The following is a 27,698-nucleotide window of genomic DNA, read 5'->3' as shown; positions in this document are numbered from 1 at the left end:
TTTTCAGATGTATAACTTTCACTTCCGTTCCATGATTTCCTGGGAACAGTCTTATGAGTGAAGCAGAATGTGTATGGCTTTGATCGCATGCTGCCATATTGTTCTCCTAAAGGACTGTAGTTCTTTGTAGTACTGCCAGCAGAAAGTCTTGGCTTCACCCTCACAAACACTGAGATGCCATTACTTTGGTGTTTTTAATTTGACTTCTTAAAAAGTTGGGGGAGAACCTTATGTTTTTTGTCACAAGTATTGCTCTAATGAATAAACAAACATGTTTTGAAGTTGCCAGCCCGTACAGAATTGCCGCTTGCTTTGGACAGCTTGCCATTGGTTTTCCTTTCCTCTCTTAACCAGGTGAAGGCTGAAATCATGAAGGAGGTGGCAGCAGCCCGGCGAAAACAGCACCTTTCCTCCCTTCAGTACTACTGTGCCCTCAATGCGCTGCAGTACAGGAAGCGTGTGGCCATGATGGAGCCCATGCTGGGCTTTGCCCATGGACAGGTAGGGCTGTCCCCCTGCCCCGAGGCCTCAGACCTGACCAGCTGTGGAGAACAGCGTGGTGGTCTGCTGACGAAGCCCCTAGGAGACATGGAAGCATCATCAGAGAAAAAAACACAGATGCACAGCCTTCCTAGAAGCTACTAGATGCCAGCACTTGGACAGCTTCCAGAGGGGCTGGGTCCTCAGTAGCTGGACTTGTTAGGCTGTATGTGCAGGAAACAATGGCCCGTTCCCAGGACTCCCGTGGGGAGGAGCTGGCATGGCCTTTGTGTCTGATTCCAATGAAAGCCAGGCCTGGTCCAATTTTCTGAGAAGCCTCTGACTCCCAGATTGGTAGAACTGGGCCTGCAACCCAGGACTCCGCATGTTCCTTTGTCTTCTGTGTGGGAAGGGCTCTTCTCACAAGATAACCTTGCTGAGGTTATTGCCAGCACCTTGGCTTCTGGGGCATGGGGAAACATTGCCACTGCCTGATGAAGTCTCTGTAGAATACTGATCCACCTTCTTCCTCCCATTTCACGGACTACTGAACACTGTCTGCAGGGAGGCTACAGTTTCAGGATGAGGCCTTGACCTGGGACACCAGCCCTCGCACTTCACCCCTACCTACCCTGCGTTTGCCCCACTTAGCTTGGCTCCAAAACCTCACTTGGGCACATGAGAAACACCTGGGAATCTTCTCAGTTAACCTTCTAGGGACTGAAGGGAATGTGAAGAAGCAAAACGTTGAGAAGATAAAAAAAACAACTTTAAAAAAAACCCACATGTGAGCATCTATTATTTTTAAAATACATTTTAAAAATACATATTTCCAAAAAATAAAATATCCGTTTCATTCTAAAAGAGAATAAGAGAGAACCTTCAAACATTTAAGCTCAGCTATCTTCTCAATATGTTTGTTACATTGTTTAGTGGTGGGGACGGTAAGGTCAGCTTATGTCTTCGGAGGTAATATTTAACTAGAGCAATATAATCTGTGTGTCAGCTGAGTAAAGCTGACTAGCGCTGTCCAGCTGTGGGCCCCAATCCTGAGCAAATCCTTGGGCACTGCCCAGCTTCCTCGGAAGGGGCACATGTGTCTGCTCGTGTATACTCACACTCTGCTGCCCTCCCCTCTTCTGCTAAATACTGTCCCTCTGCCCCTGCCTTTGTCCTGGCATTGTTAGAGAATGCCAGTACTCCCTTGTTCTCTCTGACTAATACCTCTTGTTACATCTGACCTCCTTGATTAGCAGTTCTTGCCTTTGGAGCAGTATTCTTTCTCAGTTAGAGGCCCCAAGTCAGGGAAGGACCTGGACTCAGCATCTCAGAAAGATGAACAGCTCCAGGCCTGACAGGTCAGTGCTTGGGGAGCTGGGTTGGTCAGAGGAGGGTCCTCACAAGGCCTGAAGGATGGGTTTGATACTGACTTGTTTCACTGGCTTTCACAGCCAAGGATTCTAGCGCATCTCCCAGCCTGGCCGCAGAGGGGAAGACAAGACATCAGGTGCAGTAGCGCGGTGTAGCCCCTGCACCTAGGAAGGCAGAGCAGAGCACACCATCCTTGTTGGGTGGTGGCAGCATCGTTTTCGAGGACTGAGGATGGCATGTTTCATTTTTTATATGAAAAGTATGCAGATTTCAAGATAGAAGGCTGGATGAAAGTCTCACCCTGCAGACTTCTAAATTCTGGTAAAAACAATAGTTCCTTCCTGTAAACGAGGTTGTTGTCTGACACCGTGAATCTCTGGATGATTCTGAAGCATTCACTGTCCTCCTGCCTCATCAGCCCTCTACCCACTGCCCACGGAGCATCTGCTTTGGTAGCTGATGGTCATGTGACCACAGTACTTCTGCTGTTCACAGAGGGCCACAAACTGAGGGCTTCGGATGATGTTGCACCAAATGAGACTTCTCAGCACCATCCACTTCAGTGAAGGTGGTTTGACTCCAGTTTTTCCTTCTCTGGCCCTCAGTAAACAGGTTTCCAATTAAGCTATGATTCAATCTTGATGCCTACCCACAGATTGAGGTTTTGTAATCTGTGTACAGGTACATGAGAACACAAAAAACGTTGTATTTACAGGGTGAGTCATATCACGTGGTTGTAGAAGCCGGTGGTGAATGCCTTCCTTCCGTCAGGTGGTTTAAAGGACTGCATGAGCCTCTGCCCTCGGCCTTTACAGAATAGTAGAGGAGCTGAGGTATAGACTTAGTATCAATTCCAAGGAGTTCAGGGTGGGGAAGGAGAGGAAAAGCCACCTTCATGCTGTGCCCTCAGAAATGTAGAATGCTTATTTAACAGACTTTGATGTTTAACATTTCTGGGACTCAGAGTGGCATTTACAGTGTTGATCTCTGTATGGGTCCAAGATCACGGAGCCAGGTCATCTCCCTACAGGTATTCCTCGCATTAGGAATACCCCAAGCCTTGTGTTTCTGTACCGTAAGAACTAAGTACACTGGTGTATGTGCCTCCCCAGGGTGTCTGGGGGCCCAGGTGTGAGGATGTCAGAACTGTACCAATGATACCTCCTAGCCTCTTAGAGGTGAAAGGTGGATTTCCATGCCCACCACCCAGATAAGACCTGCTTCCACATCAGAATGTTGGGGAGCAGGAGGGCCCCGCCCCCAGTGTCCAGCACCTACACAGTGCCACAGCCCTGCTGTGTCCTTCTCATGCACGATCCCCTTTAAGTTGATGTCAGAGTTGGAAGGGCCTTTTAAGGATCTTCAGCCCCATTTTCCTTCTGCAAGCTGGCAGCCAGGTCACCATCTGTCTGGCCTATGTTCAGAGCCACACGTGGCTCAGTGAGAAGAGGCCGTCAGTGTGGCCTTCCCTTCACTGAGAGCTGCACACTGCTTCTCTGCTTCTTGCTGGTGCTGTGCATGTCACCGTGTTGGCTGCTGGAGACCCAAAGGTGAATAAGACCTAATACTGGCCCTGAAGAGATGACTCTCAATTCACACAGGAAAAAGGCAGATGATAATATGTAAATATTATCAGTAGTAGTTATTGATGAGGAGGGTATGTACCAAGCCCTTATACTACCTCTGGTCTTCACAGCCTTTCAGTAAGCTAGCAGGCTTCACCCCCCTCCCTCTACCGACGCACTGAGGGCTTTGGGAGTAACTCTCGGCTGGTGAGGTGGGCCTCAGCTGGGAGGCAGTGAATGCTGCGGGCAGGAGGGTCAACTGCCCTGGTGCTGTCAAGCTCACATTTCATGAGTTTTATCAATCACCTTTTCCAGACAGTTTTCAGAATGTCAAAATTGTATCTTTCAGATTAACTTTTTTAAGAAGGGAGCAGAGATGTTTTCCCAGAGTATGGACGGCTTCTTATCCTCCGTCGCAGACATGGTTCAAAGGTAATGCTGTGCTCTGGTTTGAATCTCCTTTGCCTTTTGTCTCTTCTTGTGAGTCAGTCTCTCTGCAAGGTGAGGGGAGGGCCCCACAGAGCCCCCGACCCTGACCGCCTCCACTCCAAAAACGCTCAGAGACGGCACCCATCTCTTTGCTGTGCTCTTTGTTGAGTAGTGTGCTTGGAAAGTCATGATTTCTGCAGTTCTTGACTTGTATGGAGCCAGAGTCCTATCTACTACAAATTCTAAATAAAAATTAAAACGTCCACAAGGGTACTTTCCCATTAAGTCCAAGTTCCTCTTCTTAACATCTTTTTTAATACTCAAGTTTCACGTTATAAGCCTATGAGTCCGGTGTAGAAGAGTGGCTTGCTTTTTTCTTTGAGAGCTAATGGGGTTATCAGCCAGAAGTGCTGCAGCTTTTCAGGAAACTCAGCATCATTTGTGAATGACAAATAGATAAATAAGACATTAAGCCTTTTTAAAATTCATTTACCAAACTGCAGCTCAGCTTTGCAAATGCAGACCGTCCTGCCCACGTTTAATTGAGGCTGCGGCTGCTCTGAGTCTCCTCGCTTCCTGTCATCAGTGTCCCCGCTAGTGAGCTCACGGAAGGCGCCCAGGCACTGCCAATGCCAGGCTCATTTCATTAACAGCACAGACGTGTGGTTCCTTGAGCACTCCTCACGATTCCTGGAATACAGAAATGTTGTCTCTCTGTATATATAGATGTATAACTGACAAGTCAGTGTACAAAATAGAAATATAAGTATAGGATCTTATTTTGTGTGGAAAAATGAGTGTTGTCCATTTTCTTGAGGATGCTGCATTTCAAAGTATCTTTAAAAGGCCAAGGAGCAGAATTTGTTTGGGCAATACATGGAGAGCTGCGGTTCAGGAAAGCGTATATTCCTTCGTGAAAGTCCCCAAACTTTTTTTCCTCTGATTGCTGCATGCACGTTAAATTTATAATTATGCTAGAAAGCAATTTGTGAAATCTGAATTCAATTTCCTGCCTTGTAATTTGATTGTGAACCCCAGGAGTGTCAGGAGAAAGTGAAAATAGGGAGCCCATTAACTTGTCACTGCAAAACGCTCTCCCTTCTCTCTCGCCGCCTCTCTCATCCTGCTTAACTCTCAGAATCCCATGGTTTTCTGTGTCTCTGCGAGAACTACTTGTGCTTCAGGGTTTTCTCGTGGACTAGACTTTTTTATTAACGGATGGCAGGACGTTTGTGCCCATTTCCGGCACGCTGCAGTGCTCGCGTCCTCTCCTTGCTGGCGTCTCTCTCTCTGAACTGTCACCAGGGCACCAGCTGTTCCCACAGTCTTGTGACTCGGCCCTGGCCACACACCCTGCTCCCGAGGGCTGGGTCTACTTTTGTGAGTTGCGCTTCTGCTGCCTGACGAGGCATTTTGCTACAGAGGCAGCAGGTGGGGTTCCCAGCTGAACTCGGGAGCCCCGGAACCTCCTGGTTCAAACAGTGAAAGCATACAGTTAAGAATTCTCATTTTCCTATCCCTTACATTTTCTTCTGGTGAGTAGATAAATACTGCTGCCCCCCACCCCCGCCAGCCTATGGGGAAGGGTCTTACTGCTGCACTGCCATATGTCAGCAGCCACCCCACCTGAGAGGCCAAGGGAAGAGTGTCTCATGGAGGCTCTGGGCTCTGTGATGCTTCCCCTGGAGATGGATGCCTGGCCTCCCATACAGGTGTGAGAGGATTCAGAACCCAGCCTGAACCCACATGGGTGGTATTTCAAACCACCTCTGGTGCCAGGGGCTTTGCTTTTAATCCCTACTCCAAGTGATAACATGTCAGCCTTTTTTATTGTTTTTTTTTTTTCCACACACACTTTTTAATTAAATAAAACATGATTTTGTAAAAAAACACAAAACTTTGAAGGGAACATTTGAAGATGGTGACTTTTCTCCCCTGTTCTCTGAATTCCTGCATTAGCTCAGAGTCTGAGCCTGAGTCCACACGGCTTGGGGAGGGGAAGGGGCTACAAGCTCCCTGCAGTTGTGTGCATGATGTGGTGGTGGTTCACATGAGGGCTCTTCTGGGGGAAAGCATGCTTACCTTTCATGAGATCTTCAGAGGCTTCTCACAAAAGCTGATGAGCCTACCAGATTCTGTATACGTTTGGCTTCCTCTTTCTACATCCTTACCGCTTAATTTTTTTTTTTTTTTTTCTCATTTCTTTCTCTCAGCCTTGGCAGTGACAGGCAGGTTAAACTAATGAGGTTCATTGGTGGAGCCCCAGGCATTCCATTCAAATGTCCAAACAGCCAAAATTAACTCAGACTGACTGCTTGTATCAGGGCAGCATTAAACAAGACGGCAGTAGACAGGCAGTAGACACTGAACCTCTAAGAGGAGAACGTGGAATGACCAAGCCTGAGCTCACTCACCTGCAGAGCGCTTTTGGAAGGAAATGCTGAGGAGCTCACTCTAAAACCCTCGACTCAGTGGCCCCCAGGCTTCGTTCTGAAATCAACAGTGGAGTTCAGTCCTGCCTCCTTACTGCAGTGGGGAAGTGGAACAGTGCCTCCAGAGTTTGTTTTCTTGGGTGGAGGGACCATCCTGGCAGATTGCGTTTAAGACTTTATAACCCAGGCTGTCCTCACTGGGTGTGGTAGCTGTTGGGGCCTCAGCTTATCGGGGAGAAAGGGCAGCTAGCTGCTTGTTTCAAGGTAAAGCTTCCAGGTTTTCCACACTTCAGGGCACAAGGAAATGAAGCCAGACCATAGGCAAATTATGGCCCGCCAGCCCGTGCCATCTCTGGGCAGTTGAGTAGCTGTCACACAAGGGAGAAGCATTGGCCTTGCCTTTGTGTTTGTGCTCTAGTTGCTTTCCAGTCTCCAGTGGCCATCTCCACTCCTGCCTAGATGGGTAGGTGGGTGCATAATGACGGCCGTCTCCTTCTTGCCTCCCCGGCACTTCCACAGCTGCCAGCACCTGTGGCTCCCGAGGATGGGATTGCCTTCTCAAACTCACACTGGTAGTTCTGAGCCTGGACACCACTGTGTCAGCAGAGTAACTGCTTACCTGGATTCAGGCCTCACCCAGTGCTATTCAGTTCTGCTCTGTTTGAAAACAGCAGTCTTGTTAACACTTTAGGTAACACAGAGTGGAGTCCCTGTGGTCTTCAGCTTTCAGGGCCTCGGGTGGAGCCTTGTGTATCCTGTGTCAGCCAGGAAGCCATGGGGAGGCTCCACCATCTGCTGTGACAAGTGACTGATCTGACACCTTCTGTCTCAAGCATCCAGGTGGAACTAGAAGTGGAAGCAGAGAAGATGAGGGCATCCCAGCAAGAATTACTTTCTCTCGACGAAGCTGTTTACACCCCGGACTTCGATGTGGCTGCACCCCAGATCAACAGGAACCTTATCCAGAAGGCTGGTTACCTTAATCTTAGAAAGTAAGAGTGCTCTGCCCGCCCCCTTCTAAAAGCTGTGTTCCCTAGTAGTGGCTGAGAGCACCTGTTACGTGCCCCATCAAAGGGTGGGGGTGTGTGAGGGTGAGGAAGAGCTCCCACCAGGCGCCCCTCCCGCCTGGGACACAGGACCTGGGCCAGGTCCCAAACTGTGCTGAGAGATGGGCTTGAAACAGTTGTGTAAGAACCCAGTACGTGGACTCCCAAGACACCACAGGCCACCCCTTCCTGCTCACCAGGGCCATTTGTAAGTAGACTGCTCTTAGTGGTCATCGTCCTAGACCACTGAGACCCTTCCCCAGACTCCCAGTGGGTGAGAGCAGTGTGCCAGTGACCCAGCACTGAGGCCAGAGTCTTGAGGGCCAGGAACTTATCAGAGTCGTCTAGATTTCTATAGACTGAACCTCATATTTAACCTTTAGGTCTTCCAACTGCCCATTTCAAATGAATGAGACACTCAGGTTTACCTGAGCCTAAGAGCAGAGCAGGTGCAGTGGTGAACTCCCACTGGTCAGACGCCCTGGCTGGGCTGGGGCCCCGATCACTTCATTTATCAAATAGAGCTGAAAACTGAACCTACATCATAAAATTGTTACAAAGATTAACTGAGGTAACTCCTAGCAGATAAAAGCACTCCAGTGTTAGCTGTTACCATTTTTGGAAATTGTAATTATTGAGGCTGGAAACCTAGTGCCCCATACATAGTCACACTCCGTACACACTGAATGAAGTAAATATATTCGACGCCCCTCAAATGGAGGGGGCATGAAGAGGAATTGCCAGCTGCTTTCCTTCCAGGGTGGAGCTCTTCGAGAGTCCGTAAAGCTTGTCAAGATCATAAGCCACATATCTCCTTTAGTTCTGTACCGAAAACTCCACAAGGTTCTGGTGTTACTGGTCAGGAACTGGATTTTTCTCTTGTAAACAGCCCACAAAACAAGAATAACATCTAAGCTGGAACAAAACCCAGTCTGATAAAAAGTGCCCAGGATTCTGGGGTATGTGCTGTGGGCTGAGGTGACCCTGGTAACTCTATAACTAGATTTCGAGCAGTTCAGCTCTGAGTCTTAAGAGAAGTGGTCTTCGAGGTTTTCGGTGTCCGATGGCTGACACTGGGTTGAGAAGCCAAGTCTGGCTGCAGTGGCGTAGGTGCCCCGCACACATCCTGGAGCTGGCCCTGGGACCAGCAGAGCCTGTCATCTCCCCACTCACTCAGGCTGCACTGTCCCCCCCACTGCTAGTCTTTGCACTTGAGTTCTTTTCAAAGCACTTTTGCTTTAATGTCAAGAAACCCATCGTTTCTGAAACACTGAAGTGAAGTGAAGTCATTCAGTCGTGTCCGACTCTTTGCGACCCCATAGACTGCAGCCTGCCAGGCTCCTCTGTCCATGGGATTTTCTAGGCAATAGTACTGGAGTGGATTGCCATTTCTTTCTCCAGGGGACATTCTCAATGCAGGGCTTGAATCCGAGTCTCCTGCATTGTAGACAGAGGCTTTACCATCTGAGCCACCAGGGAAGTCCTCTGAAACACTACCAGTACCCATAAAGAGGCAGCAAGACTCTTGAGGTGCCGTTCATGCTTCCTAGTGCTCATGGGCTTTTCACAATTCAATTCTCACAGTAAAACAGGGCTGGTCTCAACCACCTGGGAGAGACTCTACTTCTTCACCCAAGGTGGGAATCTCATGTGCCAGCCCAGGGGCGCCGTGGCCGGGGGCCTGATCCAGGACCTGGACAACTGCTCAGTGATGGCGGTGGACTGTGAGGACCGACGATACTGCTTCCAGATCACCACTCCCAATGGAAAAGCGTAGGCCACGCGGGTTTATGTGGGAGGAATGGGCAGTGAGTCCACCTCTGCGAGGGCCTCCTAAGTCACTCTGTGTGCTGGCCCTCCTTGGGGGAGGCCCCGCTCTGGGTGATGTTGACCTTTCCTGAGGGTGGTTTTATGTTCTCTTTAAACAAGGATACTGGACCATATGGAGTCCAGCCTGCCTTTTATAAGAAGTCCCAGGGAGGAGACTTCCCTGGAGGTCCAGTAGTTAAGACTCCATGCTTACACTGCTGGGGGTGCAGGTTGGATCCGTGTTCAGGGAACTAAGATCCTGCGTGCCATGCAGCCAAAAAAAGAGAAGTCCCAGGGAGGGTTTGTGTGTGGCTTTGGAGAAGGGGTGACCTACATGTGTAGAGCACGATGGAAGGAGCTATTGATCAGTAGAGACTCAAGAGAGAGGGGTGGTGCCAGGCTCTTCCTGTTACTAGACAAGCCTTTGTGTCCACATCGTGTGGGTTGGCTGTGCAGCTAAAGGGGAAGTGGGTGCCTGCCTGAGGCGTCCACTGCTCCAGCTGACACAGCTGACGTGAGCAGGACGTTCGGCTGCAGCAGTGTTGTGTCATTAACACGCTTGTCCCCACATACTGCTGTGCACCTTGGGCCCAGAAGTGACCGATCACACACTTACACAGATCATATCATCACAGTAGACCCTGTCTGAGCGAGATCCCCTCTCACTTGGAGCAGTGGTCTGAAACTGCTTCACGGAGTCCGGAGCCCCGTGAAGTGTTCTAGGCCTCACCTGCTTGTGGGGAGGAGTGGCCTGTGCTCAGCGCTGCTCTGCTTACATTTCCTTTCTCCACTGGGCTTCTGAGCTGAGATTCTCAGGGGAGGGCGCAGTGTTGTATGGTGTAGACCGTCTCTTCTCCCAGAATGGCAGAGCATATTCAGACATCATCCTTCCTCCCTGGGTGCTGGGAAATGACTTGGGAATGAAGATACCGGATTCTAGTCACAGTCCCAGGCAGTTATGAAACTCCTCTGGGCTTCACTTCCCTGAGGTAAGAAATAGGGATACGATCCACGTTCCCCAGCTCCCAGAGACGCGATGAGGAACGCAGGAACTGGCAGGTGAGGAGCCCTTCAGGAGCGATGCCTTTATGGAAGTAGGGCAGGATTACACGTGTCTTACTCCCAGTCCACGGCATGCAGAGATTCAGTTCTTAGGAAGGCGTGGAATGGCTGCTGGTTCTTTGGGTGTGGCTGGAGTGGTGAGGCCACAGTTTTGGCTACCTTGGATCATCTACGCAGAGCCACAAGATGGTCAACGCTGCAGAATCATGACCTTGGGCTAGCAGGTCTGAGTCCAGCCTGCTCACTATAGAGATGGGAAACCTGAGGCCCAGGGGAGGGAAGTATGCCCCAGTCACAGAGATCTGGGAAGCACTTACTTAAATGTACTTTATTTCAGGGGAATAATCCTCCAGGCAGAAAGCAGAAAGGAAAATGAAGAGGTAAAGATTTCGTTTGTTTCATTCTGTTGTAGTATGGTGGGTGACTTTGGGATTCAGCAGGTTTTGTTTTTTTTTTAAATGTCCTTTGCAGTGGATATGTGCAATAAACAACATCTCCAGACAGATCTACCTGACTGACAACCCAGAGGTAATTCACAGCCACCACCCCTGCATCTCAGCACTTTTCTTAGTGTGAAAGGTAAGCGTCCACCTCCTGGACCTGAGTGTGTCTTCCTGTGGATTTTTAGGCAGTCGCCATCAAGCTGAATCAGACGGCTCTCCAAGCAGTGACTCCAATTACAAGCTTTGCCAAAAAACAAGAAAGTCCATGCCCCAGGTAACTAAAGGACAAAAGAAAAGTAGCTTTTATGGAGCCAAACTTTGTATTAAGAATTTCACATGTACTAGAAATTTCATCTTTCCAGACCTCCCAGTTCAGCCCTGTACTACAGAAACAGTAACTCTGACCAGGAAAGGGTAAACACTTTGCTCAAGGTCACACCACAGATGGGGGGCCAAGCCAGGATTCAGAGCTGTCAGCTTTCAACATCAGCGTCCTTCCCTGGGCCCATGCAGCTCCAGCCTGAGCAAATAGAATGTGCACTGAGTGTCTAATAGGCGTTCTCCCCACATTTGTATCAGTATCAACAGAGTTATGGAACCAAAACAAAATTTTTTAAAATAAGGAAGAAAATCACCTTTTGTGTGTCCATGTTACAGCTGCAGGCCTTATCAGCACATACAGTGGTATTTTCATATGTGCATTTGTTTCACATACATATTTTCATATTTTTACTTTTTTCATAATTGTTGCTTTTAGTTCAGTTCAGTCACTCAGTCATGTCTGACTCTTTGCAACCCCATGAATCGCAGCATGCCAGGCCTCCCTGTCCATCACCAACTCCTGGAGTTCACTCAGACTCACAACCATCGAGTCAGTGATGCCATCCAGCCATCTCACCCTCTGTCGTCCCCTTCTCCTCCTGCCCCCAATCCCTCCCAGCATCAGTTTTCCAATGAGTCAACTCTTCACATGAGGTGGCCAAAGTACTGGAGTTTCAGTTTTAACATCATTCCTTCCAAAGAAATCCCAGGGCTGATCTCCTTCAGAATGGACTGGTTGGATCTCCTTGCAGTCCAAGGGACTCTCAAGAGTCTTCTCCAACACCACACTTCAAAAGCATCAATTCTTCAGCACTCAGCCTTCTTCACAGTCCAACTCTCACATCCATACATGACCACAGGAAAAACTATAGCCTTGACTAGATGGACCTTAGTTGGCAAAGTAATCTCTCTGCTTTTGAATATGCTATCTAGGTTGGTCATAACTTTTCTTCCAAGGAGTAAGCGTCTTTTAATTTCATGGCTGGAGTCACCATCTGCAGTGATTTTGGAGCCCCCCAAAATAAAGTCTGACACTGTTTCCACTGTTTCCCCATCTATTTCCCATGAAGTGATGGGACTGGATGCCATGATCTTCGTTTTCTGAATGTTGAGGTTTAAGCCAACTTTTTCACTCTCCTCTTTCATCAGGAGGCTTTTTAGTTCCTCTTCACTTTCTGCCATAAGGGTGGTCATCTGCGTATCTGAGGTTATTGACATTTCTCCCGGCAATCTTGATTCCAGCTTGTGCTTCTTCCAGTCCAGCGTTTCTCATGATGTACTCTGCATATAAGTTAAATAAGCAGGGTGATGCTTTGACGCCACACTATTCCATCAATTATTGTCTGTTTGACTACACTGGTTGTCTTCCCTTCCTTTACTTGCTGTTGTCATTTATAGTGAGCATTTTCACACAGACAGCTATCCTCTTGTTTAGAATGCTGCATTAGGATTTATTCTAGGAATGCCCCCCTTTATCTAAACGGGATTTTCCATTAGTTAAATAATAGAAGGCTGATTTATCTGTTATGCTGATGAAAGCGTGGTATCAAAGGGTGAGTTAAATCATGAGTGTATCAGGCACCCATCTTCAGTGGCATGGTAGAAAGAACCCCGTTACGTGTTTTACAGATACCGTCCAGTGATTCCAGAAGAAAGTTCTCAGAAAGCTCAGTTAAGTAACTTCCCAGGGTCTCAGTGCTGTGCAGTGTGGAGCCAGTGTTCACACACCCAATATGGGGATGTGAGGAGGAAGAGCATGAGATGAAACAGAAGAGAGGTTGAGTCTTGAAAGAATGGCAGCGGAGCAGGACTGCAGGCTTTGAGAAGTGGGGAGGCAGTCGGAACAGCGTGGGAAGACTGCTTGGTGACCGTTCTAGGAGTGGGTGGGGTGGGAGAAGAGAAGGGCAGAGGGCCCCATAGGATGTCCCGTGAGGAGAACTTGAGCCAAGGGAATGAAAATGAGGAGGCAACAAGTCTTGAGAACACTCCAGTGCCCTAATTTAAGGGTATCAGTTTACATACAAGTAGCATACTTATCAAGTGCAGCTTTAAGGAAAGCACTTTATGAATGGAAATGGAAATACAGATCGAGCCAGTGGGGCTCCTCTCTGAGCCTCGGATTGGGTCAGTGTCTGTCCTCTCTTTGTAAAGCCACGCGAGTGTGAGGGGACAGAGCGGAGAACATGCACTGAAGTCAGGAGACGTGGTCTTACCAACAGCTCTGCTCTGAACACAGATAGATGTCCCTGAGTGAGTCATCAACACTCCAGGCCTCTGTCCCGACTCTGACATGAAATGAATTAGACCACCTCCGAGACCACCTCTTCCTGCTCTTAAAACGCCGTCTTTCTGGGGTGCCAAAGTTAGTAATTAAAAGGTCTGATTGGCTTTCTGAAAAACAGTTTGCAGCTCAGATTCAGTAACTGATTTTTCTCTTCCGCTCTAGAATATGTAAACCACATTCTTAGAAAGGACCCCACAGAAGAATCCCTAGAAAAAAAAGACTAGCCAGCTGGCTGAATCTGCCCAGAGATTGGAAGGGTGACACACAGCTGCCAGGTGGTCTCTGAGCAGTGGAGGGGCGGGGTACTCTCTTAGGGTCCACTCATTAAGGATAAAGAAATGTTTTGATGACAGGGAATGAAGCAGAGAAACTGTTCTTGGGGAAATTGTGTTCACTTCCAAGCAAATCTCGTGTGGCCTTCACTCGTTCTGCAGTTACTTATATCTGATATTCATTCATTTATCCTGTTGTTCAACACACGTTTGTTAAATGTCCAGTATGTGGCCAGGCAATGAGCTAGAGCATGAAACTTACAGATTTGTAGGGAAAGACAGGCAAAAGGTAAATAAGTTGAAATACAGAAAGCATTATGGTAAAGATAAGAATGCTGTCATAAAGAATAAAGAGGAGACCAATTTAGGGCCTGTCTGGGGAGATAGTATTTAAACTGAGAAGTAAGAGAAGAGAAGTAGCCTCTCTTGCAGAGAGTCAGACATACTGCATTCCCGACATCAGCTGTGGAGGCTGAATGGCAGAGAAGAGCTTGGTGTCTTTTGGGAACTGAAAGGTATCAGTGTAACTAGATGATGGTCAGCCAAGGGAGGCCAAATAGATGAGCTTGGGAAGGAGGGAGACGGACAGACTATGAAGGAAGTCAGACTCACACCTTCCTCCAGTGAGTCACTTGTATCACACTCCCCTCTTAAAGACTGCGTTGAATAGCAGGTGTGACTCTGTCATTCTGGTTACTAAGGCAGTGTGATACTGTGGGAAAGACTCAGTTCTTAATCTAGCTCGCCCACCAGATGACCGAGCACATTCAGGATCATCAGCTTCTCTAGAGGCCATGGATTCCTTTTCTGTTAACAGTGGAGGTTAAACTAAGTGTGTCTCCTTGTAGTGATCATCTACTCTTCTGTCCATTGTATCCCTGTCCACTTTCCATTCATTATGCTCATTTGTCAGATGATACTATAAAATAGTTCCTTATAACATATTAAGTTACTGACACTTGACAAATTTGAAATACTGATACACAAAATATCAAATGAATGGAAAGATACTGAGAGTCTTCTTTTGGTTCAAATAGTGTAAGAAATCAAAATACTTTTACTTTCTTTGCCCCTCACAGGCATTTACACTCTAGCTGGGGAGAAAAGGCTGTAAACTTATGAAAGGTTAAATTATGCTGACACTGGGAAGAGAACAGACAGAGTGAATCACTGTTCAGACAGTGCTCTACTATCTGGCCACAATCTCCCAACAGCATGTGTGGGTCCAGTGCTGAGCCCTGGAGGCACAGGGAAGTCCAAGACTGTCCTCCTGACTTCCCGAGAAGAAACGCAGGACTGCAGAGGAGGGAGAGGGTCAGGCTGGCTTGCAAGGCCTGGTGGATGGAGGGCGATCTGAGCTGACGCTTGCAGTGTGGGAGAGAGTGGGTGAGCAGTGGAACTGAGGCAGAGTCGGTGGCAGGAGGAGCACAGTGGAGGGCGCATTGAGGGGGCGGAGAGGGAGGCCCTCAGGAGAAGGAAAGCCAGGTGGTTGAGTGCTAGGCCAAAATGTAGTGTTCATTCAGCAAACATTTGTGAGTGCCTACTGTGTACCAGTTCAGCGTTTCTCATGATGTACTCTGCATAGAAGTTAAATAAGCAGGGTGACAATATACAGCCTTGACATACTCCTTTTCCTATTTGGAACCAGTCTGTTGTTCCATGTCCAGTTCTAACTGTTGCTTCCTGACCTGCATACAGATTTCTCAAGAGGTAGGTCAGGTGGTGTGGTATTCCCATCTCTTTCAGAATTTTCCACAGTTTATTGTAATCCACACAGTCAAAGGCTTTGGCACAGTCAATAGAGCAGAAATAGATGTTTCTTATATGCAGAGTACATCATGAGACACGCTGGACTGGAAGAAACACAAGCTGGAATCAAGATTGCTGGGAGAAATATCAATAACCTCAGATACGCAGATGACCACCCTTATGGCAGAAAGTGAAGAGGAACTAAAAAGCCTCTTGATGAAAGTCAAAGTGGAGAGTGAAAAAGTTGGCTTAAACCTCAACATTCAGAAAACGAAGATCATGGCATCCAGTCCCATCACTTCATGGGAAATAGATGGGGAAACAGTGGAAACAGTGTCAGACTTTATTTTGGGGGGCTCCAAAATCACTGCAGATGGTGACTCCAGCCATGAAATTAAAAGACGCTTACTCCTTGGAAGAAAAGTTATGACCAAGTGATAGCATATTCAAAAGCAGAGACATTACTTTGCCGACTAAGGTCCGTCTAATCAAGGCTATGGTTTTTCCTGTGGTCATGTATGGATGTGAGAGTTGGACTGTGAAGAAGGCTGAGTGCCGAAGAATTGATGCTTTTGAAGTGTGGTGTTGGAGAAGACTCTTGAGAGTCCCTTGGACTGCAAGGAGATCCAACCAGTCCATTCTGAAGGAGATCAGCCCTGGGATTTCTTTGGAAGGAATGATGCTAAAGCTGAAACTCCAGTACTTTGGCCACCTCATGTGAAGAGTTGACTCATTGGAAAAGACTCTGATGCTGGGAGGGATTGGGGGCAGGAGGAGAAGGGGACGACAGAGGATGAGATGGCTGGATGGCATCACTGACTTGATGGATGTGGGTCTGAATAAACTCCGGGAGTTGGTGATGGACAGGGAGGCCTGGCGTGCTGCGATTCATGGGTCGCAAAGAGTCGGACACAACTGAGCGACTGAACTGAACTGTGTACCAAGTGATAAATATGATTTAGCTACAGCTCCTGCCCTCAAAAACCTGTCTTAAAGAGAGAAAGATACAGGAAATTAACAGGTAATAGAAGAAGCGGTCTAGCATCATGTGGAATCTCATGCATAGAACCAGCTGTAGGTAGTGGGAATATCCCAGGAATTTTAACCACGGACGTGAATGACATCTTAAAAGATTTATTGGAAGAGTAAGTTAGATCTTCTCCCTTATCTACCTGTAAAAGTCACATAGGCATTGGACATGTATTCATTTGATTGTAAACTTAAGGTCAAAAGGCATTAAAAAAATTTTTTTTCCAACTTTGTACTCCAGCCAGAATGTGAAAGGTTCAGAGATGGAAAATGACAAGATAGTTCCGAAAGCGACAGTCGTTATACCTGAAGCTGAACAACTAATTGCGCCTGGAACACCTATTCAGTTTGACATTGTACTTCCCGCTACAGAATTCCTTGATCAGAACAGAGGCGGCAGGTATGGGCTAATAAGGGGGGTTATTTCTGGGAGAATGTCATTCTCCCGCCCCTCACCCCCACCCCCCGAGACCGTCCCCTTCTTGCATAGAGTTCAGGTGTTAAGCATTCTTTGAACTGATGCCCTTGGGATTGTTTTGACTCTGGCTGTCCCCCTAGGCGTACCAACCCCTTTGGTGAAACTGAGGATGCAACATTTCCAGAAGCAGAAGGTAAGTGGCTTATTCTGTGTGCTTTTTCTTTCCCCAGCACAGAATAATCAGGGCCCTTGAATGTGAAGTCATGTTCCAAAAAGCTTTGACTTGAACTGTGAATTGAAATTATGACCCACAGGTGTTCTGTGTGAAAACTCATTAGGACAGAATGCTATTAGGACAGGTCTAGCGTAAAAACTCGGAGAAAGCAATGGCACCCCACTCCAGTACTCTTGCCTGAAAAATCCCATGGATGGAGGAGCATGGTGGGCTGCAGTCCATGGGGTCACTGAGAGTTGGACACGACTCAGTGGCTTCACTTTCACTTTTCACTTTCATGCATTGGAGAAGGAAATGGCAACCCACTCCAGTGTTCCTGCCTGGAGAATCCCAGGGACAGGGGAGCCTGGTGGGCTGCCGTCTGTGGGGTCGCACAGAGTCGGACCCGACTGAAGCGACGGAGCAGCAGCAGCAGCATAAAAACTCAGGGGTGGTTGACATTTTCTGCAAGCACCGTACCATTTAGCCACATCCATTACCTTTTTGTAGCTCCTGCAGAGCAATGTTGCCAAATCTAAATCTGCTATCATATTACTGCAAAACAGACTCCAAGAGGATAAAATCCAGATATCTTAAATATGCTATTTCATTTTAGAAAACCAAAAGCACAAAAACAACTCATTCTTAAATTTGAAGATGACATGAAATTGGGGGGGAAAAAAAAGGTATTTAATTCATTATAACTCAGATTGTTATTGTCTGATTTACATTCTTATAAGGTACATAACACACCCGATAGAGCTAACCATAACCTGCTTCCCCACAGAGCTGCAGCTCCCAGCCGGGACAGTTTATAAGTGCTGGCAAGGCCTTTTGTTTTAACACGGCTTCCTGACTGAAGCCACAGAATGTCATTAGAATGAAATGCCACTTATTTAAAAGTAGGACTTGTGAAGAGGCAGTCCTCACAGCTTTAGGCAGAAAAATGAAAAATAATGTTATTAAATAGGCTGTGCCTCAGATCTGACTCTCTAGCTGACTTTTCGCACAGTCCACACTGTTTGTTACTGGTCTAAACAGAAAATATCAAACTTGTAAAAACTATCTTCATATGGGAGTAACCATTTATATAACATGTCAGTTATATTTCCCTAATGTGTTTTTTCACCAGTTGTTTTTTAGGGGCTAGGATACTAATAGGGAAGACAAGTGAAGAAAATGTAGGCTTCTTACTTTCAAATGGTGGAAAGGAGAACTGTTGTTCTTACAGGAAAAAAACGATCTTTCAAACCTTCTTCATGATTTCCAGTTGTGATTGCTGTTACTGTTTGTCAGGTTATGTGTCATTATCAAGAAGCAAATACTGTAAGCTCATTAGCATCAAGTAAGTTAACAGTTTGAGACCTCCCAGAGTTTATGGAATGTCATCACTGCCCTTCAGTAATAAATGATGTGCATAAATTGAGTGAGATCCAACATCTGGTCTTACTTTCTTCAAATAAATTTTCTTCTATAAGGATTTTGTCAGCAGGCCAAATGTTCTATTATCTGGAAAAGCTCATTTTCAGAGAGAAGATAAGATGATACACTTTCTCTTACATGTGGTCACCTAGAGTTTTAGTGCTAGAAGGACATTCATCTGGTTTCATTTTATAGATGAAGAAAAAGATGCTTTTCTAGTCTAATGAATAGTTCCAAACAGACATATAGACAATAGAAGATTCAGAGCTTTGGCGGTTTGTGGTTTACATAATCAGAGTATTGAGAAGTTTTGGCTTTAGAAAGCCCTCCAGAAAGCAAGGAAAATCTGAAGTTGGCCTGTCCTCAGACCAGCACGTGTGCCTCTTGTACGTGGGTCGGCAGGCAGGAAGTGAACATGATCCTGAGCAGAAAATGCTCTCTTGCAGACTCCCTTTTGCAGCAGATGTTTATAGTTCGGTTTTTGGGATCAATGGCAGTCAAAACAGACAACACTACGGAAGTGATTTACGAAGCAATGAGACAAGTATTGGCTGCTCGGGCTATCCATAACATCTTCCGGATGACAGAATCTCATCTGATGGTCACCAGTCAGACTCTGAGGTACGTTCAGTTTCATTTTCGGACTTTCTTACAGCTTCTACTAATTCCCTGTTAAGTCACGTCTAATCATCTAGAATGTTCACAGCAGAATACTTGCTTGATTGGATTAAGTGAAGACACTATTCATGTTTCTGCTTTGCTTTTTATAATACATTTCAATTTCATAAGATACACTGGCTAAAAGAAGTGCTCTTAAAGACAAAAGCTGTTATTTTTAGAAACTGGTGTTTTTAGTGGTGAGTGAATCCTGCCCCATTATGCATAAAGATGCTGTCATTTGAGTGTTTCTCTCTCTCAGAGCTTACAAATGAAAGGGGTTTTGTTTTTTCTTTTTCACCTCAGTGTACTGTGTAATAAAAATTTAAAAACTGAAAACAGAACACGAGCCTACCTGAGATAACTAGACCACCACAAGGAAAACCTGGTTAATATTTCTTGGGCTGAAAATAAACAAGTCAAGCCATATCAACTATGTGATTTGGGGTTTCAAGTAACAAGAGCTGTATGAATGATGGCAAACAGTGGTCAAGCTGTGGTTGGCACAGGTTTTATTAAGACCTGCACTGTCCATACTGCAGCTACATGTAATATCTGAAACCTAAGTCATCTGAACTGAGAAGTGTAAAACACATACGAATATTTAAGCTCTCATACTATCGTACCCACCTCAAAGAGAAAGCAAAGTAATTGTTATGTTAGTAACATGTCTAGCTGATAATAGTTTTGATCTATTATATTAATTTCACTTGCTTTCACTTTTTTTTTTTGATGCAGCTGCTAGAAAATTTTGAATTACATATAAGGCTTACATTAAATTTCTATGGGACAGCAGCACTGCTTTAGAGCCTTATTCCTGACTCTGGCATTTATTAGTTGTTTGAACTTGAGCGAGTTACTTAACCTTTGTGCTTCGGTTTCTTCAGTTATAAAATGAAAACAACCATATCCTACTCCACATAGTGTTGTCATGAGGAATAAATGAGTTAATTCATGTAAAACATTTACAGCCATGACTGGCACATAGAAAGTGCTCAATAAATGGTAAGTTTCAAAAAAAGTTAACCAGTACTTTGGCAAAAATCAAATATAGTTTCTTCCATTTATTAAAATCAGTCCTTTTCATTTGTTACAAACCTACTAAGAATGAGGGTTTTTAAAAAATTATTCATTTTAATTGGAGGCTAATTACAATATTGGGGTGGTTTTTGCCATACAGCGACATGAATCAGCCATGAGTGTACATGTGTCCCCCCCCATCCTGAACCCCCCTCTCCATCCTCCCCCCAACCCCTCTGGGTTGTCCCAGAGCACTGGGTTTGAGTGCCCTGCTTCAAGAATGAGGTTCTTACGAATAAAAACTTACATTTATTTAAAGGTTTTCTCCAAGTATGCCCTGGACCTTTCATAGGCATTGTCTCATTGTTCTTATAATCATCACCAAAAAGATTAAATTTATGTAAAAGCACTGAGAAAAAACATAGTGCATCAAAGAACACAATCCAAAAAAAGTGCAAAGACAACACACAGAATGGGAGAAAACATTTTCAAATCCTTTGTCTAATACACAGAACTCTCACATATCAACAAAGGAAAAACTCAGTTTAAAAATGGACAAAGGACTATCTATTCCTCCAAAGATATGTAATTGGCCAACAAGCACATGAAAATATGTCTGTCATTAGTAACTAACATGTAAATCATATCCAGAGCCACTTCATACCCACAAGGATGACTATAGATTAAAAAAAAAAAAGAAAATAGCAGGTGTTAGCAAGGATGTGAAGCAACTGGAACCCGTTGCTGGTGGGCATGTAAGATGGTTCAGCCACTGTGGGAAGTAACTTGGCAGTTCCTTTGTAGCTTAAACATAGAATTCCATTCCCGAGTTGATAGCCAAAAGAATTTAAAACAAGTATTCATATAAGAGTACTATACACAGTAGCCAAAAGGTAGAGAAATAATCCAATGTCCATCAAAAGATGAATATATAAACAAAATGTGGTATATACGTACAGTGGGATACTACTCAGCCTTAAAAAGGAATGGAGGTTCAAGAGGGAGGGGACATATGTATACCTATGGCTGACTCATGCTGATGTATGGCAGAAACCAACACAATATTGTAAGCAATTATCCTCCAATTAAAAATAAATTTTAAAAAAAGGAATGAAGTATATACTACATACTACATATGTAGTATATACAACACAGATGAACCTTGAAAACATTATACTAATTGAAAGACAGACAAAAAAGCCACATACATCCAGAATAGGCAAATCTACAGAGACAGAGATTAGTGAGAAATGCCAAAAGCTGAGAAGAAAGGAGAATGGGAAGTGACTGCTCTAATGGATACAGAATTTCCCTCTGAGGTGATGAAGCTAGAACTAGATAGTGGTGATGCTTGTTCAGTCCTGTGATGTGTTAAGTATCAAGAATGGTCAATTTGATGTTAGGTCTATTTTACCACTATATACACACACATCCTTATATGGGAATTCATATGTTTTTTAGAAGTCACACAGAAAATCAGATCTTTTAAAAGCAAATACAGGTTACCTGTTATACACAGCAAACTAAAAGTTTTAAATTTCCATTTATAGAAAACTTTTACAAAATACTTCGGTTATCCCAACTTGAGGGAAATGCTTATGATGTGTATTTTAAAAATTATTAAATTCATACTCACTAATGAAGACATAAATAATTATTTAGCTTTGCAGCTTAAAATTCCATGCATATTTTGTTAACCACCTCTTTGAAATTTATGGAGGGTCTTACCCCAGTTTTACAAAGCAAATGAGAGAAGTCACGGTGACTTGCATAAGATCATAAAGTTAGTATCCAGGAATTTAGTCTTGGGCCCTCTGATGATAAATATTGTGTTTTAACAAATATAAGTGTATATTTTTCAAATTGTTACCATGGGGTGGGGGACAGCTTTGTTGAAATATAACTTAACATACTGTATAATTTACCTATTTGCAGTTTTTTAGTATGTACATATTTGTACAACTGTCACCCAGTTTTAGAACATTTTCATCATCCCCCTCAAAAAAACTCACACCCATTAGCAGTCACTCCCTTTCCCCTGCAACCTGCTCAGTCCTAGCCACTAATCTGTTTTAACAGATTTTCCTATTCTGGACATTCCATATAAATGTAATTATAACCATCTTTTAACAGAGTGAATAGATATTTCACTTTCACTTATGAAATAGCACATCAGTAATAATTTATATACACAATACTATGTTTTAGAAAGTAGAAATTTTTATCTATAAAATAACAGTTAATTCTCTAAGGTAGTTTTCTCAGACATGGATGATCCTTAAAATGCTGTTAAGAGAGTATCTAGAATACCTTCCTAAAGTTACTCCTCCTACACCCAAACTGACAAGTTTGGTTAAATCTGGGAACAGCTCTATTAAATCCCTTAACTGTTCTCACCTTTACCCCATGTTTTTGAGAAAACTTGTTAAAACTGAGAAGTATATGATTCTGGTACTTTAAGGGAAACAGGCTGATAGGAATTTCTGAGGAGGCTGCACAGAGTATTACCCATCCGTGTTAATTTTTCTGGAGAATAATAATGCTGCCTCTTTGGATAAGCACTAAAATACTGTGAAATCCACTATTTGCCATCATCTTCCATTAAAGATGCCCTGAGGTTTAACTGCACAGGTTCACTCAAGGCAGAAACCAGAGCACTCACTCCCTTTGGATGGTCCCATGGTGCTCTCACCTTGCCCTCAACCAGACAAAAACATGGAAATATAAAGTTTTCATATTTAAAGTTTTGTGTGGTTTCCTTCTGAAGTTCTACAAACTCATCTAAGAAAATAATTTTATCCAACATTTGTGATATAATAAATCTCTTAAATTTTCAGGTTGATAGATCCCCAGACTCAAGTAACAAGGGCCAATGTAAGTACCCTGTTGCATGCTAACTGTAGTGATTACTCTTTAATTCACCTTTGTAGTCACCTGAAACAGTGCGCACTTAAAAAAATTTACTTGCCAGATTAAGTGTCACTAGTAATGTGCACTGTTTTTATGGAAAGTGAAAGTGAAGTCGCTTAGTCCTGTCTGACTCTGTGACCCTGTGGACTGTAGCCTACCAGGCTCCTCCATCCATGGGATTCTCCAGGCAATACTGGAGTGGGTTGCCATTTCCTTCTCCAGGGGATCTTCCCGACCCAGGGATCGAACCCAGCTCTTCTGCATTGCAGGCAGACGCTTAAACCTCTGAGCCACCAGGGACCCTAATTCCAATTTGTTGCATAGTAAGAGTCTATTCCTGTTTTTTCCTAGTTTGAACTCACCAGTGTCACCCAGTTTGCTGCTCATCAAGAAAACAAGAGACTGGTTGGCTTTGTGGTCCGCTTGCCTGAATCCACAGGCGGAGAGTCTCTGAGCACATATGTTTTTGAAAGCAACTCAGAAGGCGAAAAGGTCTTGTTATTTTCTTCATCTAAAGATGCTGCAAAAGTGGCCGAAATAGCAGCTCAGTTGGGATAGCATTAGACCGAAGATGCCAAATTTCAGTCCAAAGATAGATATTTAAAGGGTTATTTTGCACAAACCTCTTCAGCATTTAGTTAACTATTCTTCAGGTCCCCACTGAGAAGTTTAAGAATACTTCCTATGAAGGCCCCACTGAAAATTGGAGTAAAATTTCCATATGGAAAGTACATATCAAGCAAAAAGAGTGAAGAACTTTAATGGTGAAATATAATTGCTTAGGAGAGATCAGGAAATGTTAAAAAGCAGTTCACCTCAAATTTCTTCTTTTCAAAAAGCTACAATGGAGAAAATATTTTCTCAGGGAGGAAACCAAGGAAGCAGATATGAGCAAAGTACATCTAAACTGTTCTTTGCTTTAGTACGAAACTTTGTGGCTGCCTTTGCTACTAGAATTAATCAAAGTGATTCAAACTTCTTTCATGAAGTATCTGTTAAGCACTGTGTGTATGAACATGCAGTGGCTAAATATGGTTGAGAGGAAAAAAGTACCCAGTAAGAATTTCAGACTGTTTAATACGGTCAGTTTTCACTTAACATAAAGTGGCAACAGCAGGCCAGTCCAGGTGGATGCTAGTGTTCAGAAGCCCCATCTGACGAACTTCCTGCAGCCAGATCCTCTGCCTCCGTGGTGATGTGAGCAGACTGTGACCTCACTGTACTTTCAGAGTCACATTTTCTTCTAAAGTTCTTACCCTTTTCTGCCTTTGCCAAACACTGCTTGTTGTTTTTTTTTTTTTTGCAGATATGTTATGCTATTAATTTGGGAAAAGAAATCATTGAGGTTCAGAAGGTAAGGTTCATTTTAGTGCTGGCTGAACAACTCAAAGTTATCTGTATACTTACCTTTCTCTCAAAAAGAAAAGTGATGCTCACTAGGCAGGGTGGCCACGTCTTGGACTTCCTTTTAAGCCTTCTGTGTGCCAGGCATTTTTGATCAGCTAGTTCCTGTCACTAGAAACACATGGCGTTGCTAACAAATACCACGGCTACAGCTCCTGCAGTGGTTGGCTGGGTTTCCTGTTTCAGATTAAAGGACACTAACCAGTATCTGCCGTGTGCTCTAAGGCCTCACTCCCCAGAGTGGTCACAGGCCCAGCAACACTGAGACGTTATCTGGAAACTGTCTGGAAGTGAAGACTCTCAGACCTCTCTATCAGTAGTTTATCATCTTTCATTTACCCAACTAATTTTTGAGAGCAAATTCTGTGTAAGAAAAATCCTTGCAGTTATAGCAGTGAGCCAGAGACACAGTTCCTGCCCCCAGGGGCTTCTAGTTCAGCACTGCCCAGCAGAACTTTCTGTAGTAACAGAGACGGTCTGTTTAATAGGCAGATTGAATGTGGCTAGTGTGACTAAGGAACTGGATTTGAAATTTTTAGTTTTAACTAATGTAAATAGTAACCTGTAGCCAGTAGGTATCACATTGTGCAGTTCTAATCCAGCAGGGAGGGGCAGGCAGGTCAAGGATTAGGACCAACATAATGAAAAAAGAACACTCACGGCAAGTTTGTATCTTATGGTGTAGATCAGAGTTGGCAAACTTTCTATAAAAGGCCTGATGATAAACCTTTCCAGGCTCACCATCTCTGCTGCCAAACTACTCAACTCTGCTTGACAGAGTTTTTAACACAAAAGCAGCCATAGTATGTAAATGAATTGGCATGGCTATATTCCAGTAAAACTTTATAAAAACATGTGATGAGCCAAACGGCCATAGTTGGCAATTCTTGGTATAGAGTAAAAGGAAAAAAAAGGAGTTTAAAGACAGCGGTCAGCGCTGTGAAAGAAATTCCTCTCTGGACTCTTTCCACAAAGATGATTCTTGAGTTTGCTATGTAAACGATATTTTGGCTGACAGGTACAACCTTGGCCTAGTTTTTGGGAGAAGTAATACAATTGAGGTGTGTTTTTTTAAGAGATGCAAGAAGGCATACCTAAGAGTCAGAAGAAATGAGGCTAGATTACAGAATATAATGACAGCCAAACCAAAGGGGTTTTAAGTGCATTTTAAGTGTTTTCTTTTCTCCTTCTTAAACTCCCGTAACTTCAGGATCCAGAAGCACTGGCTCAATTAATGCTGTCCATGCCACTAACCAATGATGGAAAATATATACTATTAAACGATCAACCAGATGACAATGATGGAAGTCCAAGTGAAAATAGAGGCGCAGAATCTGAAGCATAACTTCCTTGTGTCTCTGGGTGAAGAGCACCCAGAAAGGAGAGCTACCTCCTTAAGGGTTTTCAACTTCTCTGATACATACAGGCACACCACCTGGTTTCAGAATGCTGACAATCGCTTGTGGAATGTACTCTTGATGCCTTGATACTGAGACTTGGGAGGGAAACAGTAAGAAATGGTTGACAACATACCCATCTACAAATGTTATTTTAGGTGCTTTGTGGTAAGTCCTTTTCTTAGATTGCATTGTTCAGTGCTCAGAATGAAAGCTATGAAAAAAAATGCATTGTTCACTTTATTTCAATGTCATCTCTTTTTCAGTATCCTTTAAAAAAATGGTAAAAGTCTAGATTTATAATTTGATAGACACTAAATATTTCCTATTAATATAATCTATTTTTGTATTTTAATGAAACTGTAAGTGCCTGTCATTCTGAATTGGTCTGTTTATAATCAAGTCTGTCTCATCATTTTGACCTAACAGAATTAATTTGTGCAGTCAGGTGATGAGCCCTGTGCTTTGAAGTCCGCGAGCACTAGCAGAAACGCAGGTCTAGTTCTGGTAATTGTTCAAACATCACACAATAAAAAGAGAAGCAGATTAGTACCACAAAAGATGTCTGATTTTACAGCGGAACCTTAACGAACCAGCATTTGGAAGTGTATGGGCCTTTAGATACTGTTTTTAGGGGTGGAGCACCATGGACAGTGTACAGCTCCACTAATTTCTATTTCTTCTGAGCCAGACCCTCCTTAAAGAAGGGACCAATGAATTTTTAAACTCACTTGAAGCACAGCTGGCCGTGGGGCTTGGTAGAAAAGTTCCTATTTTCACCCTGACACATAGGTTCCAGACATCCTAGCCCATTAGGAAATAAGCGTAATGATCTTTAATTGATACAGTGTATTTAATTATAACCAAGTTCAACAGAAATACCACTGTCTTTGTAATAAATTAACCTAGCAATAAATGCTAGCAAATAAAAACTATCATTCTGTTTCTTTTTCTTTTTGTGGTTATTTTCTACAACATCCATGAAAGAAAACTAAAGTTGTTTCTGTAGCTTTAACAGCTAATTAAAAAAAAAAAAACCAAACCCCAGGACATAATGAAATCACAGCAGAGGGTATGTATGATGCAAGGTGAGTCGAATAACGTGATCTCAAGGCCAAATTTTTAAAAGGTGCTGCTTTTTTAATGGATTAATAAAACAACTTTTGTAACTCAAAGAGGCACCATCAGAAACACAGTGAGCTTGTCAAAACAGTATGAAATTATACACCATAAAATCGCAGCATAACCATAGTAGCTCATAGCTCAGTAAGTTCTGACAAGCTTCAAGAGCTACACCCTCTGAATTCTTGCTTAGAACTGTTCAGGGTGTAAAATAATATATCTACATAATAAAACTCAATAAAAATCGATGTTTTTAATGTAAAAATTTAATAATGTGTAGCCTATGGAAAGTATGGAAGTTCCTTAAAAGATGAAACAGAGCTACCATATGATCCAGCCATTATCAGTCCTAGGTATCTATCCAGTAAAGATGAAAACTAAAAGATTCATGCAGCACTATTTACACAATAGACAACTGGCTTCAGAAGATGTGGCAAGCACACACAGGCATATCACTTGGCCATAAAAGAGAATGGAATATTGCCATTGGTAGCAACATGGATGGACACAGATGGTACTATACTCAGTGAAGTCAAAGAGCTGTGTGTCACTTATATGTGGACTCGAGAAAATAATATAATTCTATATGCAAACATAAAAACAGACTGAGGTACAGAAAACATAAAATGAAAATACAAAATTAACTGAGCATCTTCCCAGGAGATAGTGGAGGACAGAGGAGCCTGCTGTGCTGCAGTTCATGGGGTCACAAAGTCACATGACCTAGTGACTGAACAACAAATTAGCAAACACACATGAACAAAAATTAGTATCCAGAATATATAAAATATCCCTAAAATTAGTAAGAAAAAAATGAAAAAAAAAATCATGAAAACATTTCA

General features: G+C 44.0%; 1 protein-coding gene across 2 annotated transcripts in view; it reads left to right on the top strand.

The window, feature by feature from the left end:
* APPL2 (adaptor protein, phosphotyrosine interacting with PH domain and leucine zipper 2) overlaps nucleotides 1-26,683 on the top strand; it is a 55,449-nt gene extending 28,766 nt beyond the window's left edge. Inside the window, exons 8-21 of one of the 2 annotated variants that reach the window (XM_018048205.1) lie at nucleotides 355-501; nucleotides 3,766-3,848; nucleotides 7,111-7,269; nucleotides 8,908-9,096; nucleotides 10,532-10,574; nucleotides 10,666-10,722; nucleotides 10,823-10,911; nucleotides 16,534-16,692; nucleotides 16,851-16,903; nucleotides 18,793-18,967; nucleotides 22,861-22,897; nucleotides 23,285-23,425; nucleotides 24,240-24,287; nucleotides 25,548-26,683. In XM_018048205.1, coding sequence (XP_017903694.1) covers nucleotides 355-501; nucleotides 3,766-3,848; nucleotides 7,111-7,269; nucleotides 8,908-9,096; nucleotides 10,532-10,574; nucleotides 10,666-10,722; nucleotides 10,823-10,911; nucleotides 16,534-16,692; nucleotides 16,851-16,903; nucleotides 18,793-18,967; nucleotides 22,861-22,897; nucleotides 23,285-23,425; nucleotides 24,240-24,287; nucleotides 25,548-25,682 — 1,515 coding nt within the window. In that variant the 3' untranslated portion in view covers nucleotides 25,683-26,683. The remainder of the gene's footprint in view (nucleotides 1-354; nucleotides 502-3,765; nucleotides 3,849-7,110; nucleotides 7,270-8,907; nucleotides 9,097-10,531; nucleotides 10,575-10,665; nucleotides 10,723-10,822; nucleotides 10,912-16,533; nucleotides 16,693-16,850; nucleotides 16,904-18,792; nucleotides 18,968-22,860; nucleotides 22,898-23,284; nucleotides 23,426-24,239; nucleotides 24,288-25,547) is intronic. The other variant, XM_018048206.1, reaches the window with a different exon arrangement.

The sequence above is a fragment of the Capra hircus genome, chromosome 5 (genome assembly GCF_001704415.2).
Source record: "Capra hircus breed San Clemente chromosome 5, ASM170441v1, whole genome shotgun sequence".
Taxonomy (NCBI): Eukaryota; Metazoa; Chordata; class Mammalia; order Artiodactyla; family Bovidae; genus Capra; species Capra hircus.
Note: the sequence above shows the minus strand (reverse complement) of the source record. Positions and strands in the feature narration are given on the sequence as shown.